Source organism: Neohortaea acidophila (genome assembly GCF_010093505.1).
Source record: "Neohortaea acidophila strain CBS 113389 unplaced genomic scaffold BDY17scaffold_3, whole genome shotgun sequence".
In the NCBI taxonomy this organism is placed as follows: domain Eukaryota; kingdom Fungi; phylum Ascomycota; class Dothideomycetes; order Mycosphaerellales; family Teratosphaeriaceae; genus Neohortaea; species Neohortaea acidophila.
Window position 1 is genome coordinate 1,588,170 of NW_022985512.1, and position 13,647 is coordinate 1,601,816.

The 13,647-nt window shown below is 56.6% G+C and overlaps 8 protein-coding genes across 8 annotated transcripts; 3 read left to right on the top strand and 5 right to left on the bottom strand.

Annotated features, from left to right (window-relative positions):
* Positions 1-65: 65 nt before the first annotated feature.
* Positions 66-984, top strand: BDY17DRAFT_293919 (uncharacterized protein). The gene is made up of 2 exons (XM_033733052.1): positions 66-276; positions 340-984. The coding sequence occupies exons 1-2, from the start codon at positions 98-100 to the stop codon at positions 821-823; spliced, it is 663 nt and encodes a 220-aa protein (XP_033592149.1). The 5' UTR covers positions 66-97; the 3' UTR covers positions 824-984.
* Positions 985-1,125: 141 nt separating this feature from the next.
* Positions 1,126-2,442, top strand: BDY17DRAFT_344406 (uncharacterized protein; the record flags this gene model as incomplete). The annotated part of the gene is made up of 2 exons (XM_033738060.1): positions 1,126-1,318; positions 1,378-2,442. Exons 1-2 carry the CDS (start codon positions 1,274-1,276, stop codon positions 2,440-2,442), a joined length of 1,110 nt encoding a protein of 369 aa, XP_033592150.1. The 5' UTR covers positions 1,126-1,273.
* Positions 2,218-4,438, bottom strand: BDY17DRAFT_293923 (uncharacterized protein). The gene is made up of 3 exons (XM_033733053.1): positions 3,619-4,438; positions 3,001-3,555; positions 2,218-2,935 (listed from the first exon to the last, which is right to left on the bottom strand). The coding sequence occupies exons 1-3, from the start codon at positions 4,183-4,185 to the stop codon at positions 2,489-2,491; spliced, it is 1,569 nt and encodes a 522-aa protein (XP_033592151.1). The 5' UTR covers positions 4,186-4,438; the 3' UTR covers positions 2,218-2,488.
* An 826-nt stretch (positions 4,439-5,264) lies between these two features.
* On the bottom strand, positions 5,265-8,448 carry BDY17DRAFT_293926 (uncharacterized protein). The gene has a single exon (XM_033733054.1). The coding sequence runs from the start codon at positions 8,320-8,322 to the stop codon at positions 5,365-5,367; it is 2,958 nt and encodes a 985-aa protein (XP_033592152.1). The 5' UTR covers positions 8,323-8,448; the 3' UTR covers positions 5,265-5,364.
* Positions 8,449-8,734: 286 nt separating this feature from the next.
* BDY17DRAFT_247371 (putative methionine-R-sulfoxide reductase SelR) lies at positions 8,735-9,222 on the bottom strand (the record flags this gene model as incomplete). The annotated part of the gene is made up of 2 exons (XM_033730814.1): positions 8,735-9,105; positions 9,168-9,222. The coding sequence occupies 2 exons, from the start codon at positions 9,220-9,222 to the stop codon at positions 8,735-8,737; spliced, it is 426 nt and encodes a 141-aa protein (XP_033592153.1).
* Positions 9,223-9,691: 469 nt separating this feature from the next.
* BDY17DRAFT_293928 (uncharacterized protein) lies at positions 9,692-10,613 on the bottom strand. The gene has a single exon (XM_033733055.1). It carries the CDS (start codon positions 10,484-10,486, stop codon positions 9,809-9,811), a length of 678 nt encoding a protein of 225 aa, XP_033592154.1. The 5' UTR covers positions 10,487-10,613; the 3' UTR covers positions 9,692-9,808.
* Positions 10,614-11,165: 552 nt separating this feature from the next.
* On the top strand, positions 11,166-12,904 carry BDY17DRAFT_246904 (amidase signature domain-containing protein; the record flags this gene model as incomplete). The annotated part of the gene is made up of 2 exons (XM_033730768.1): positions 11,166-12,705; positions 12,774-12,904. 2 exons carry the CDS (start codon positions 11,166-11,168, stop codon positions 12,902-12,904), a joined length of 1,671 nt encoding a protein of 556 aa, XP_033592155.1.
* Positions 12,905-12,964: 60 nt separating this feature from the next.
* On the bottom strand, positions 12,965-13,557 carry BDY17DRAFT_322418 (uncharacterized protein; the record flags this gene model as incomplete). Its single annotated transcript, XM_033736801.1, has 2 exons — positions 12,965-13,346; positions 13,403-13,557. The coding sequence occupies 2 exons, from the start codon at positions 13,555-13,557 to the stop codon at positions 12,965-12,967; spliced, it is 537 nt and encodes a 178-aa protein (XP_033592156.1).
* Positions 13,558-13,647: the final 90 nt, after the last annotated feature.

Here is a 13,647-nt window from a genome sequence, read left to right on the forward strand (position 1 = left end):
CTGCTGCCTCAGGTTGCACCAGTACGAGGGAGAGGTACTTTACCACAACCCCTCCTCCTCCTCCACGGCCACTCCTTCACGTCTGATTACATCGGCAATGGAAGGCCTCTCCAGCTGCCCGTTGATGAAGCTGCCCTATGAAATACGACAATCCATCTACGACCTCTACTACGCTGAAGCCTCCGATCTTGTCTTCGGCGTCACTAACAGTAACCGCCTTCGCGTACATCTCTGGTGCAAAGGCCTTCTCAGTCTACCCCTGGTCTGCAAAGAACTGTATGTCGGCTTCCCTCGCTAATCCCTCCTCCCAGTGCGCTGATCGGAAATATGCGCCCAAAGATACGCCGAAACACTCCCGCTCATCTATAGCCAGCCTTGCCTCACTTTCCACGGATCCTTGGCATTGTCCCTGTTCGCCAAGAGCGTTCCGCGTCAAAACCTCGCATGCATCAGAACCCTCCATCTTATATCTACGCCCTTCAAGGAAAGTCCGCCCGCCAAGGGAAGTCCCCGCAGCCTGGTGAATGTCGAATGGCTGCAAGCGTGCGGAATCCTCGCAGATCTTGCTGGACTTCGACGCCTCGAGATCGCTGTGGATGGAGGTGTCTATTTACTGGACCCAACGGACCGATATGGAAGGCGCAGAAGCATGCCTGAGCCATCTGAGAAGATATTCCGGAGCGCGTTCGATCCACTCGTTGCCATTTCGGCCCCCGTCGACTTTGACGTGTACCTCTATTGGTCGAAGAAGCCCGCCAAAACGCCCTTTTTCGATCATCCTGTCCCATTTCGCCTTTGGCACAACAATAAGCAACTGCAATAGAGGCGGTATACTGCTAACAGCGGCCGTTGAACGGCACTCGAGTCTTTTGAAACCTTGGGTGGAGTAAGATCGGGCATGTCTTAGGTCGTGTGGTCGAAGGCGGTGTGCATTAATGATTAACGAGCTCAATCTCTACATCTACGAATCGCAAGACATTCCCTATCAACATTTCCCCTCTAGCTTTGCTCGGATTAACAACCATGGCGTTATCATTCCGATCACACATGTTCCTTCCCGAACAGGTAAAATGCGTCGGCTTACCTCACCTCAGTCCGAGTGAATGCTCCGTGCAGCTTCCCCACCAACCACCTTTCTCAAGACACCATCTCTTCTTTCAATTGAATATTCTATAACAGCCGCAGCGCTCGCGATTTGCACTCGTGTAATCCTTAATCCCTCCTTCAGCAGTGTGTATAATTGGAAACTTGCCTTGGCCCGAGTCCAGACGAAATGTATCAATCCAAATGGGCACCCAAGCCCGAGGAAGAGGAAAAAGTACGACCTAGCCGCATCTTTCCTCACCTCTGCACCCGAGCTAACAAGCATGCCCACAGTCCTCCTCCCTCTCCGCAGTAGCCGCACCCTTCTCCCCTGCCGCGCCGCCGCCAGACGTCTCCAGCAACGACTATTTCGCCCAAACTGGGCCCTCCGACAATGACCTTTTCGACGAAGCCACACCCGTCGATAATTCGATGCGAGTGCGCTCTGAAGACGACTTATTCAGCGACGAGTTTACGCCTGCTCAAGAACCTGTGGTAGAGCAGCATATCCCGCAAAGAGGGCGAGGCAGAGGAGATGGGCCTCGAGGACGAGGACGGGGGAGAGGAGGCCGAGCAGGCGTGCAGACGCAGCCTCGAGATAACACTACCACACCTTCATCCAATGTACAGCCTACACCTACCGAAGAACAACCTCAAGCACCCCAACCAGACCCCCCCGAAAACGCCCCCAAAGGCCCCCGAAAAGACACACTCCCCACCACCACCACCACCACCACCACAAGCACAACCACCACCCCCTCCGTCCGCGGCAACCGCCAAGCAACAGGCGGCACCCCGAAACCCAAACTAACAGAAGCCGAGCTCGAGGAGAAAATGGCGCGCATCCAAATCAAAAACGCCTCCCTCACAGCCGCACACGCGCGCGCAGAAGCAGACGCCGCGTCGTTCGCGCAGCGCGAAGAGCAAGCCAAGACGGTGAGCGTGCAGCGGCAGCGGGAGGAGCGGAGGGATCGGCAGCAGATGATGGGCGAGCGGGAGAAGAATCGGATGCGCAAGTTGAAGGCTATGGAGGGGAGGGAGTGGGATGCGGAGAAGAATGAGGAGGATTTTGTAAGGGGTGGGCGGTTTGATAAGAAGGGGGGTGGGTTTGCGGGGGAGCAGAGTGGGGAGGGGCATTCGGATGGGAGGGAGTATATGTATCGGGAGCCGAGAGGGGGACGGGGGGGTGGAAGGGGCGGTGGGCAGAGGAGAGAGCAGCCAAAGGCGCCGCCGAGACCGGACGAGTTTCCTGCTCTGCCGAACGCGAAGCCTGCTGTTGTTCCTACGGTGCCGGGAGGCGTGGATCGAGACGCCGTGCGTTCTTGGGCGGATCAGGTGGAATCTTCGACGAGTACGTGACGAACTGGCCTCTCAAGCTTCAATGCAACACCCCATAAGGTTGCACCTACTCTCCTGAATCCTCGCTTCGACCGCCGTACTCCCCGCTGTACTGGTATATCTGCCTGACAACCCCGCGCATCGCCCGCTTGGAACTGAACAAGCTCGCATGATTGAAGTCTTCAAACAACACCGCCTTCAGCAAACCAGTCTCCCTCTCCACAACGGCGTTCCCAAGCCTGTCTTTAGCCGCATCCAACTTCTTGGCCGCAATATCTCCATTGGGGGAAGCATGCGAAGGTTCCGAAATAAGGTACTCCCACACGGCCTTTGTGGGCACAATGATATCTTGTGCACTTAGTGTCACCGTCAGGGGGATGTTAGCGACGTCTTCTCTCCACAGGATGTACTGGGTCCAGAAGAAGCGGCGGGCAAACGTGTGGCTGATCATCATGTCGCGCGAGGAGAAGTAGTGCAGCATGTACTCGCTGGTGGTGGTGGGATCGCGTCTAGTCTAGAGATTTCGCAGCGAGGTGTCAGCTTGCGGTTCACAACGAGGGATAGAGGATGTGAACTCACAAAGTTGTAAGCGACATCAGGCCAATGCAGCAAGAAGCAGATTGGATCCATGAGCACCGAGGCTTTCACTCGCCTCTCAAATTGCGGATCGCGAAGAATGCTCGCGGCAATCGCGGTGCCATACGAATGCCCGACAAGCACAAACTCCTTCCACCCATGCTTGTCGAGGATTCTCCTGACTTCTTCCCGCGTCTCATCGGCAGCGAGAGCAGGAGTCGAGATGCGAGCGCTCACCGGAAGGAGCTCGAGCGCGATGATCCCGACCTCGCCTTCGCCATCGAATGCGGATTGCTGGCGGTTCATTTCCAGCAGGAAGTTGACGTACGCGAACATGCCTATTCCCACGCCGTGGATGACGAGGATGGGCAGGCGGTGTTTGGCGGTGTGCTCGCGATACCAGTAGGAGAATTTGGTGTCTGTCTGCGCGGCTGTTCCGAGGATTGCTAGGGGTCGGATGGGAAAGGTGGACAGCGAGGGGAGAATCATTTGTCGGTTGAATTGGTAGTTGTTGAAGAGGAGTATGCTGTGGCATCCTAGGTCGATGACTCCCACGATCTACGTTGGCGTGCTCGGGTCAGCGTGTGTACTTGCGGTGATAGAAAGGGTAGATTGACTCACAAGATACCACAGCAAAGGCCGATGCTGCATATGAACACCCTGCATCGTCCCCCTCAGACTCTGTGCCTTCCCATAGCCCTCCTCAAACGGGCGATCCAGCCTCTGCTCCAACTGATCGACATACCCATCCAGCTCCCGACTCTCCGCCTCATCGACATCTCGATACTTTTTGTTGAGAAACGACCAAGCGTAAAACTCCTTGAGATTCTCCCGCTTGATATCAGCAATGGAAGCGCCATGAAACCATCCCGAGAGGTAATGCTCCGTATCGGAGACGGTATCCAGACATCGCTGGAACAAAACGCGCCGTTCGGCTCTAGGTGGTGGCGGTGGATGCGCGGCTTCGGATTGTAATGCGCTGCTGAGCGGGAGGTAGACAGAGGTGTAGAAGACGGTTTCTGCAATTGCCCAGATGGAGAAGGGGAGCAGAGGGCTTCGGAAGAACTTGTGCGGGCGGAAGACGGGCACGACGATGCAGTACGCGATGCTGGCGGGCGTGATGAGGCGGGCGACGATGATGGCCGTGCGGATCACGGTGTAGTTGAACCACGAGTCGCGGAGGAGCATGCCGGCTTTGTTGTCGCGCCTCTGATGGCCGACTTCTTCTCCTGTCGTTTATTTGGTCAAAGCAGAACGTTCAGCTTTGATTCCATGGATGGGTGTTCAGTATGTCTGCGGGCGTCTGCCTGGCGTAAGGCGGCAGAATGGTTGAGCCCTCGCAAACTTCCCAACCACGGGCAACGTCACATGCCATTATGTTGGCACATTTGGCACATGCGCAGAAATTTCACCCATTAATGTGAATGATAGATGAGTAATAATGGGCACAAATTTTTCGGTTGAGTATTTCGAGCGGCAAGACCTGATATCAGGCGTATGCCCAAGCTGGTTGCCATCCCTTGGTCCGTGGTATCGCACTCATGGTTACAAACGTCGATGTGTTCGGTTAGACCATGGCAGTGGACTGCAGTGTCCATCGCTCGAGAAGCACATGTCCTCGTGGATGTTCGTCGATCGCTTCCCTCCGTGCATGAACGACCGCAAACTCTCACGCCACGCTTCAACAAAGCCTTGCCCAGCCTTACGACAGCTCAAGACGAGCTCGACTCCTCCGTACTCCCCTCGCTCGAACCCTCCGTCGTACTCTGAACCCCCTTCTCATCTCTCCCAACACCCGCCAACGCACCCATCCCCCCATCCCTCCCCATGGGCCTCAACCTCGTCTTAATTCTCGAAATCCACGCCCGCAACTTCCCCTGTGCGGAGCTGTTCTGTTTCTCTTGCCGAGTGGGCAGAGGAGTGGCCATCGGTCGAGTGGTTCGAGAGATATTTATCGATGTAGAAGTCGCGTTGCGAGTCTGTCATGTCCAGATGCTTCAACTTCCGCACTGGTAACTCCACGAAGTCTGCCATCTTATTGAAGGACACGATGTATAAGGAAGAGTAGCGACGAGTGAGGAAAAAGAAGGCTTTGAGCAGGAAAAGAAGCATGAAATATGAAAGAAAGAACATGTTTGCCGTGACGGTGAGGTCAGAGACACTTGCCGTCACCCTCATGGCCAGGTCTTGAGACTGAATGAGACAGTTCGAGAACCGTCCTGTGGTATTTCCTTCACATCTCAAACGTCTCGAAGCTCGTGTCGACTCAAACGTCTCGAAGCTCGTGTCGATATGCAAGTAAGATCGCAAACAGCCCCCGTCATCTCCCATGCAGAACATTGTAACGCTCATGCATCCCTTAGCCATCTACCTCCCCACAACCTCGCGAAACACCTCCTTAAACACCTCCCGACTCTTATAAAGATTCACAAGCCTCAACCGCTCATTATCCAAATGCGCCGAATCACTCGCCTGCCCACACGGCAAATGCGCGGCGGGGGCCCCAAACTCTTTTTCCAAAAAGCGAATCGCAGGGATGGACCCGCCTTCCCGGATGTACAAAGGCTTTTGCAAAGGTTTGGGAGCTGGAGGAGGCGCAGGGGGGATTTCGGTCACCGAGGCTCCGCGTTTGCCCGTACTGCGGCGCTTCGTGGGAGAGCCGGTGCCCTTTTTGGATGTCTGGGTGTGTGTGAAGTCCTCCAGTTTAGCGTTTACTTGGCTCATTGGGGAGAGAGGGGAGGGGGAGACGGCGCTGCCGTTCGCGAGGTCGGAAGAGGTGGTAGGCGATTTCTTGGCGGCGAAGTAGCCCGTTGCATCCTTTGATGGCGGCACAGTGATGTGAGGCGGAGCGATGGATGAGCGGCGTCGGTGAGATTGATCGATGGGGCCCCAGACGCTCATGACGGCGCGCTCGAGCGTTTGGAAGAGCTCGTTCGTCCAGTCGCCCAGCCAGGGCTCGGCTTGGTGGTCGATGGTGATGGTGAGGGTGTTGTTGGAGTCGAGTTTGAGGAATTCGGATTGCAGGTGCTCGACCAGGGCGGTGGCGACTTTGTCTGCTTCTTGGTTGGGTACGAGGCGCATGGAGAGGGCGGCGCGGGCGGAGCGGGGGATGATGGTGGCGTTTTCGGGGCCGGAGGTGTGGAAGTGGTGGAGGGTGAGGGAGGCTTCTCGCCAGCGACGCATCAGTGATTTCGCGAGGGCCTCGGGATCGCCTAGGTCGGGGTTGCGTTGCACCAATGCTGTCGTGATGTCGGTGTAGAGCTGCTTCTCTTGCTGCGTCAAGGGCAAGATTGGATCGTAGAAGCCGGGGATTTTGACGTCGCCGTGCTTGCCGGTGAGCTTGCTTAGCAACATGACGAGGTCTTTCAGACTCTCGTCCAGCTGCGCACTCCCGTCTACACCAGAGTGCATATCCGGCCGGGCGCTGTCAATCTGCACCTTGGCATGGATCACTCCGCGTAGACCATATGTCAGGCAAGGAATGCGATCGTCAAGCCAGTAGCTGTTCGCCAGGAGGATCCAATCGACGTCGCCAATCTTGTCCTTGTTGGCTCTAATGGCCTGTTCGAAGCCTCTGCTTCCGCTTTCCTCTTCGCCTTCGATCAAGAAGATCACATCAGAGCCGAGTGCTTGCTCGCTTCGAAGTTCGGCACAGGCGAAGATGGCAGCCATGATGGGGCCCTTGTTGTCGCTGGTCCCTCGGCCGTACAGATAGCCGTCAATGCCCTCCATTTGAAAGGGATCGACGATCCATTTGCCGTTCCAATTCTCTGCGGGCACGACGTCGTAGTGGCCATAGAACAGGATCTTTTTACGCTTCCCCTTGCCGTTGTGCGCCGGGTTGCCCATGAATTTGGCGAGGATGATGGGGTTGTAGGAGTGGTTTGGGTCGGCTTGTGTGCTCAGCATCTCTGTTGCTGCACCGAAGTTCTTGAACACCGATCGCAAGTATGATGCGCCTCGACGGCAGTCCACAGCGCAGTGCGGATCGGAAGAGACGGTGCGGAAGCTGATGAACTTTCCCAGCGAGTCGACGAGTTGCTCATTGCTCGTCCGCGATACAGTCATTGGGATTGTGACACAATCGCTCACATCCCAGACGGCCAGCGTATTGTCGTTTCCGCCCGTGACATATATCGGGCGTCTTCGATGGTAGGTAAATGCACTGGTGAGGACTCTTCCATCGTGCGCTTTCAATCGACTCTTGAGATTGTACTGTCGATCAAACTTGCGCACGTAGCCGGTGATTGCAGCACTGAACATGAACCCGCCGCCCACCAGAACAGTCTGCACATCGTCACGATGAGCCTTTAAGTTGCGTATGAGTTGGCGGGTCTCGAGATCCCACACATCGACTTCTCCGCCCGATCGACCGGAGTACAAGAAGGAATCGTTGAGAGAGATGGATAAAATGGAATGTCCCTCTTCCCGTCCATCTTCCAGATCGAAGAGCTCGGAGGGCGCACCAGTCTCGGGATCGAGAGCCCAGACCTTGACCACGCCATCGCCTCCACCAGTCACCAGCACCTCCTGATTGGAAGCAGATCCCGGTAAAGAGCTTGCGAGCAGCATGCAATACACATAGCCGTAGTGAGCGAAATGGATGATGTTCTGCCTGTCAATTTCGATTGTCTCGCCTCCAGTTGCGTGTCTGGGTACATCCTCAGCATCCAGCGGCCGAGGTGTACGCAAGCCAGTAACGCTCCTCGACTCAAAGAAATCATCATCTCTTATAGCGACAACGGCCGGTTTCGTAGGAGCTGCATGCGTCCCCTTCTTATCTTCCCGACACCATTGTATCGACGTATTCTGCGCGCCCATGTACACCGTCTGCAGCACGCTGGAGTGCGCGACGCAAAAGATATCGCCGACATCGTAGGAGGAGTAGAGGCAGCTGTGGCGGGTGTAGTCTCTCGTACGCCAGACGTTGACAATGCGGTCGCCGGCGCTGGAAAACAGCAGGGAGTGGTCTGCATTAAGGCACAGGCCCAGCACGCTCCCCCTGTGGCCTTCGATGACGGCTTTGCGTTCGAACGTGCGCAGGCCGTAGACGAGGATTTCGCCCGCCTGCGTGCCGGCGTAGATGTATTCGTCGCTGAGCACTATGGCGAGAATCGAGCTGGTGTGTCGAAGGCGGTGGGTGAGGATGGGGAGTTGCTCGTCTTGCCTGTCGCCGATGTCTTGGCTGGGCTGGCGGGTGAGGATGTGAGGGGAGGCGGGCAGGATGTCGGTGTCATTGTCGAAGACGGTGTTGTGTGGGCGAGGGGAGGGGCGAGGTGGAGGGTAGTTGCGTGCCAAACCGTCTCGGTGGCCTAGCGAGGACATGTCGGGGCCGTGGTGCACCAGGTGGGCTCATGGCTGGAGTGAGGTGATGGGAGAGAGCGTGAGTTGGGGAGATGTCAATCAGAGCATGGTTGCATGGCCGTTCAGACAGACGGGATGCAAGCGAGGTGGTGGAATGGACAGCACACGAAGCCCCGCGTCGCGGACACGAATTCTGGAAATTGTTTGTCTGTCGTGATCACACCTGTCCGCCCGATTATGACGACTTTGGAGGATTCGGGCGATTGCATTCATTCATGCATGCACGTACCATCCCGCGCAAGCAACAGGAGTGAGATGAGATGAAGACGCATCTGCTGTCCAAGGCACAATCGGGCTTTTGTTGTCCTCGCATACAGACTATCAAAAAAACATCGCTAACTCGTATCCATCGTCGTTGGTATATCCCCGCAATCTAAGCCTTCGACTCCTTCACAGGGTCGCTGTCCTGAAACTTCAAACTGACACTGTTGACACAATGCCTTTCGTCAGTGGGCGTCGGGAAGCCCTCGCCCTTGAACACGTGCCCCAGATGTCCGCCGCAGTTGCTGCACACAATCTCGGTGCGCTCCATGCCGAGAGTGCGGTCGGTGTGGCGGGTGACGGCGCCGGGGATGGTGTCGAAGAAGGCAGGCCAGCCGCAGCCGGACTTGAACTTCTGGTTGGCGGTGTAGAGGGGGGCGGCGCACGCGGCACACGCGTACACGCCCTCGGCCGGGTAGTGCTTATCGTATTTGCCGGAGAAGGCGGGCTCGGTGCCTTTTTGGCGCAGGATTTTGAATTGTTCTGTGGGAGGATGAAATGTTAGTCGCTGTGCTGTGTTCTCGAGGGTGGGTGGAGATGCATACCTGGGTTGAGCTGGGCGCGCCATTCGCTGGAGCTCTTCTCGACGGGGAAAGACATGTTGCGGTTGGGTGCGGTGGAGAAGAGGGAGGACAATAGAGGCATAGACAGGCGTGGAGGAGGCTGTAGTGTTCGGAGGGCGGGGGTGAGTGGCGAAGAGGGGCTTCGGATGGTGGTGTTGCTGAAAGTGTAGAGTGCTCTGATGCAGGTCGGGAGAGAAGGGAAGCGCATGGAGGGAGGGCCTTATATGTTGGCTGGAGTGGAAGCGGATGGAGCAGGGTGGATGAGGTGATGTGGCTGATGTCGAGGTAGCGCTGCACGTCTGGTGGATGTTTTGGAATCGCCTTCCAAATGCCCGCGCGCCCGCGGTCGGCTTCGGAAAGACGTCATCAATATTTGCTGAGTCAAGATCAGGTAATGCTTTGCTCATGCTTCCGCATCCGCGCTGGAAATAGCCAAAAATTGACTACATCGTAATGTGGATAGTGAAGAGGATGGAATGAGAAGGAAAGAAGAAAAGTAAATGGTGTAGTAGAGCGTGCATGACTTCGTGAATCGTTCGAGCTAATCTACACGCGAATTGATGGACCCCGACCAACTCCGAACAACCCGAATGGCACTCTTTCGTAGTCGTCCAACGTATACCTCACACTGATGTTGATCTCGACGTGACAATGATATAGATCAACGTCAAGCCGGTGAGGAAGATCTCCTCTCTGGCCTCCTGACTCTCCGCCTTGGTCCCCAAGAACTCCACCTTGCCGAGATTCGTGAAGATCGATGGACCTCTCGCCGTCCACCGCGCAACTGGCAGACTCTGCTCGTCAAGAAGGACGTAGTAGATGTCGCTCCAACCGCTGTGAAACGTCCAAGTCATCGTGGCGCCGCCAAATGCAGGAGAGGCATAAGTGTAGTCGGAGCTGAACCGTTTCTTCAACTGCAGCTCCAACGCTTGCCCGCGCAGCTCGGCCTTGAGCGTGCTCTTGAACAGGCTGGACTGGCAGTGTCCAATCTCGGCATCGTCGTTTGCCGTTCGCATGAGCACTTTGGAGCGGAAGATGGTGGGCACGTCGAGTTCGTACAGCGTGGTGCCGGTACTGACGTCGTTGACGAGCGCCTTGGTCGATTTCCAATTCTTGTAGGGGATGTCGTAGGTTTGCACGGCGGAGTCGGTGATGTATGAGGGGAGCTTTGTTTCTGTCTCGGGCTGGGCTGTGGATGGGGCGACTTCTTTGGTTTCGGTCGTGGCCTCATTGGTTTCAGCTGCGGTGTCCTTGCTACGCTTTGGTTTGAGCTTGTTGAGCATGTTGATTGTTTTGCACATTGACTGAATGCAGTTGGGGTGTTTGCAGGTAGAGTAGAGGTGATGGTTGAATAAATCCACAATCTATGCTGAAACCAACCCTGTTATATACCTGGTCGTTGTCTTACTTCTTGGGGCCAAGATCAATTGAGGCGGTGGTTGTAAATACGAGTACGAACGTGGAACGACGCAATACGATTGGCTGGCACGTGGGAGTGCGAGCACTGCCTTGAAGATCTTCACCTTCAGCTTTCAACCCCAATGAGGATAGATCGGCAGTGACACAGGCTTTGATCATCATCACCTATCGCGTGTCATGAAACTCTCGTTGCCATTGCACCAGCCTTCCACACGGCAGGGCATATATAGCACGCCCTCACCCTAACCTGTAAGTCGAGTCGTGGGTGAAGGAGGCAGGAACTCTTCCGGCCGCCAAGCGGAAAGACTCCGCATTCTCCCCCACAACCAGCGCTCCAAACCCGCATCGCCCCCTCCAAATTGCGGAGACTCTCGAGCTCGGAGGGGTCCAGCCACGAGGGCCACGCGAACAGATACACGAGCCTTGCTGCATTGGGCAAGCCGAATCCAAGCGGTGCACGCCGCATAAAACCCAAAGACAATCACGCCCTCTTATCGTTGCCTTTCCGCTCCCTTCCCAATCCATTCCCTTCCAACAAGTAAAGCGTCCAGTCGTGCAAACATGTCGTCCAACTGGCAGAACCTCGCCAAGACCAAGGTCGACTCCGTCCTGAACCTCATTCCCAAGGAATGGCGCATCGAAAAGGTGCCGTCGGTGGAGGAGCAGCCCGATGTCACCGGAAAGTACATCCACCAGTTCCTCTCGCACCAGGAAATCGAAATCACCGAGTCCGACGCCGTCAGCATCGTCGCCCACACCAGCTCGGGCAAATGGAAGAGTGTCGATGTGGCAAAGGCCTTTTGCCATCGTGCCGCCCTCGCTCACCAACTCGTCAACTGTCTGCACGAAATCTTCTTTGATCAGGCCATTCAATCCGCCGAGGCATTGGACAAGTACTATGCCCAGCACAAGGCGCCTATCGGACCCCTTCACGGCCTGCCCGTCAGCTTGAAGGATCAATTCCACGTCAAGGATGTTGAGACGCACATGGGCTACATTGGCTGGATCGGCACTTTCCAGGGCCAGAAAGGCACCGGGCGAGAGCGCAAGTTCGAGAGCGAGATGGTGCGCGAGCTGCGCAACCTCGGCGCCGTGCTGTACGTCAAGACCAGCGTCCCGCACACGCTGATGATGGGCGAGACCGTCAACAACATCATCGGCTACACCCAGAACCCCAAGAACCGCCACTTGTCGGCAGGCGGCAGCTCAGGTGGTGAAGGCGCGTTGATCGGGTTGCGTGGAAGCCCTGTGGGATTCGGCACTGACATCGGTGGTTCCATCCGTATCCCATCAGCTTTCAATGGCCTGTTCGGCATTCGACCGTCGACCGGCCGCCTTCCATACCAGGGCATGGCGAACACAATCGAAGGACAAAACACCGTGCTCTCCGTCGTCGGGCCCTTGGCCACCACCCCGGACGCCCTGAAACTCGTCATGCAATCCCTCCTCAGCACCAAGCCCTGGTTCTACGACCCGCTCGTGCACGAGATCCCCTGGCGCGCGCAGGAGGAGAACATCTTCTCGCACCCCTTGTCCTTCGCCGTGGTCCGACACGACGGCAGAGTAGCGCCGACACCGCCCGTAGCGCGCGCGATCGAGAAAGTCGTCAAGATGCTCGAGAAGCGCGGGCACACCGTGATCGAGTGGAAGCCGACGCCCAGCCAAGACGAAATCAACGCCATCTGCTTCAAAGCGTTCATGTTCGACGGCGGCAATGACTGCCGCGATGCCTTGGACTTGGCCGACGAGCCGATGGCAAAATGCTGCTTGATCCCCCCTCGCGGCCCGCAAGCCACTGCGATGGATATCAACGCGGTGAACGTGGAGAAGCGCGAGGCGCAGAAGGCGTACATGGACTACTGGAACTCGACGGCCGCGCTGACGGGCACGGGCAGGCCTGTAGATGCCATTATCTCGCCTCTCGCGCCCTTCCCCGCGGCTCGACCGGATGGATACACGTACTACGGCTACTCCACGTGGGTCAACATGCTCGACTACACCTCGGTCATCGTGCCCGTCACGCACGCCGACAAGCACGTCGACAAAAAGGATGCGAATTTCAAGGCGGTCGACGAGGCCGACCAGCAGACGCAGAATACTTGTAAGTTCCTCAATTTCCCCGCAGCCTTCCCTCCGTTGCTGCTAGTGCTGACGCGGGTTCAATGACAGACGACCCCGAACTTTACGATGGGGCGCGCGTGAGCGTGCAGCTGACGGGCCGCCGCTTGCAAGAGGAAAAGATGCTGGCGCTGGCCAAATACGTCGGCGAGAACCTGCACGGGCGAGCGCATGCCTTGTAGTCAAAAGTTACACAGCCAAGATAGTCTCCTCTATCTACCACGTGAAAAGCTAGGCAGTCCTTACTCCTCAACCTTCACAAACGTGCTCTTCCCGTGAAAATCAAACGCACTCACCGGCACCCCTAACGTGCGCAAAATGCAATACGCCGACGTGACGTGGAAGTAAAAGTTCGGCATCGCATAATCGGCAATATACGTCTGCGGGCTGGCGAACTTGTACGTGCCCATGGTGCGCGTGGCCATGATGACGGGCTTGGCCTCGAGGGCATTCATCGCCTTCTCGTCGATGCTTTCGAGCAGCTGGATGGTGGCTGTGATGCGGGCTTGCAGTTCTTCGAAGGTGCTCTCGTCGTCGGGGAAGTAGGTGTCTTTTTCCACCAGGCCGAGGCGGAAGGGGAGGAATTTGGCAGTGTTGGAGCAGGACTGGACTTGGTAGGCGAGGCTGTGGGTGGGCGGTGCATTAGTAGAGAGGGCTGTAGGAGGGCGGACGTGACTGACCCTCGCATGTCGTGAATGAGGCGGTAGTTGATCATGTACTCGTGCTTCATCTTCTGCTGCTCGGCGTAGGCGAGACCTTTTGTCAGGTAGCCCGAGAGGTTCTTCATGTGCTTGATGAGCACGGGGATGGATTGGGAGTAGAGAGAGGCCGCCATTGTTGCTTGCCGTGAGATTGTAATGCTGAAGGGAAGGATTGCAGAGAGTAGAGTGTGGCAAAGCTGACGGAGCAGGCACTCGTGACACTT

Excerpts from the sequence above, each read along its gene's own strand:
- BDY17DRAFT_293919 (XM_033733052.1), top strand. The coding sequence starts at position 98 with ATGGAAGGCCTCTCCAGCTGCCCGTTGATGAAGCTGCCCTATGAAATA. Across the intron at positions 277-339 it reads CCCCTGGTCTGCAAAGAACT|ATACGCCGAAACACTCCCGC; the intron begins GTATGTCGGCTT and ends ATGCGCCCAAAG.
- BDY17DRAFT_293923 (XM_033733053.1), bottom strand. The coding sequence starts at position 4,185 with ATGCTCCTCCGCGACTCGTGGTTCAACTACACCGTGATCCGCACGGCC. Across the intron at positions 3,556-3,618 it reads GGCCTTTGCTGTGGTATCTT|ATCGTGGGAGTCATCGACCT; the intron begins GTGAGTCAATCT and ends ACGCCAACGTAG. Across the intron at positions 2,936-3,000 it reads CTGATGTCGCTTACAACTTT|ACTAGACGCGATCCCACCAC; the intron begins GTGAGTTCACAT and ends CGAAATCTCTAG.
- BDY17DRAFT_293926 (XM_033733054.1), bottom strand. The coding sequence starts at position 8,322 with ATGTCCTCGCTAGGCCACCGAGACGGTTTGGCACGCAACTACCCTCCA.
- BDY17DRAFT_293928 (XM_033733055.1), bottom strand. The coding sequence starts at position 10,486 with ATGTGCAAAACAATCAACATGCTCAACAAGCTCAAACCAAAGCGTAGC.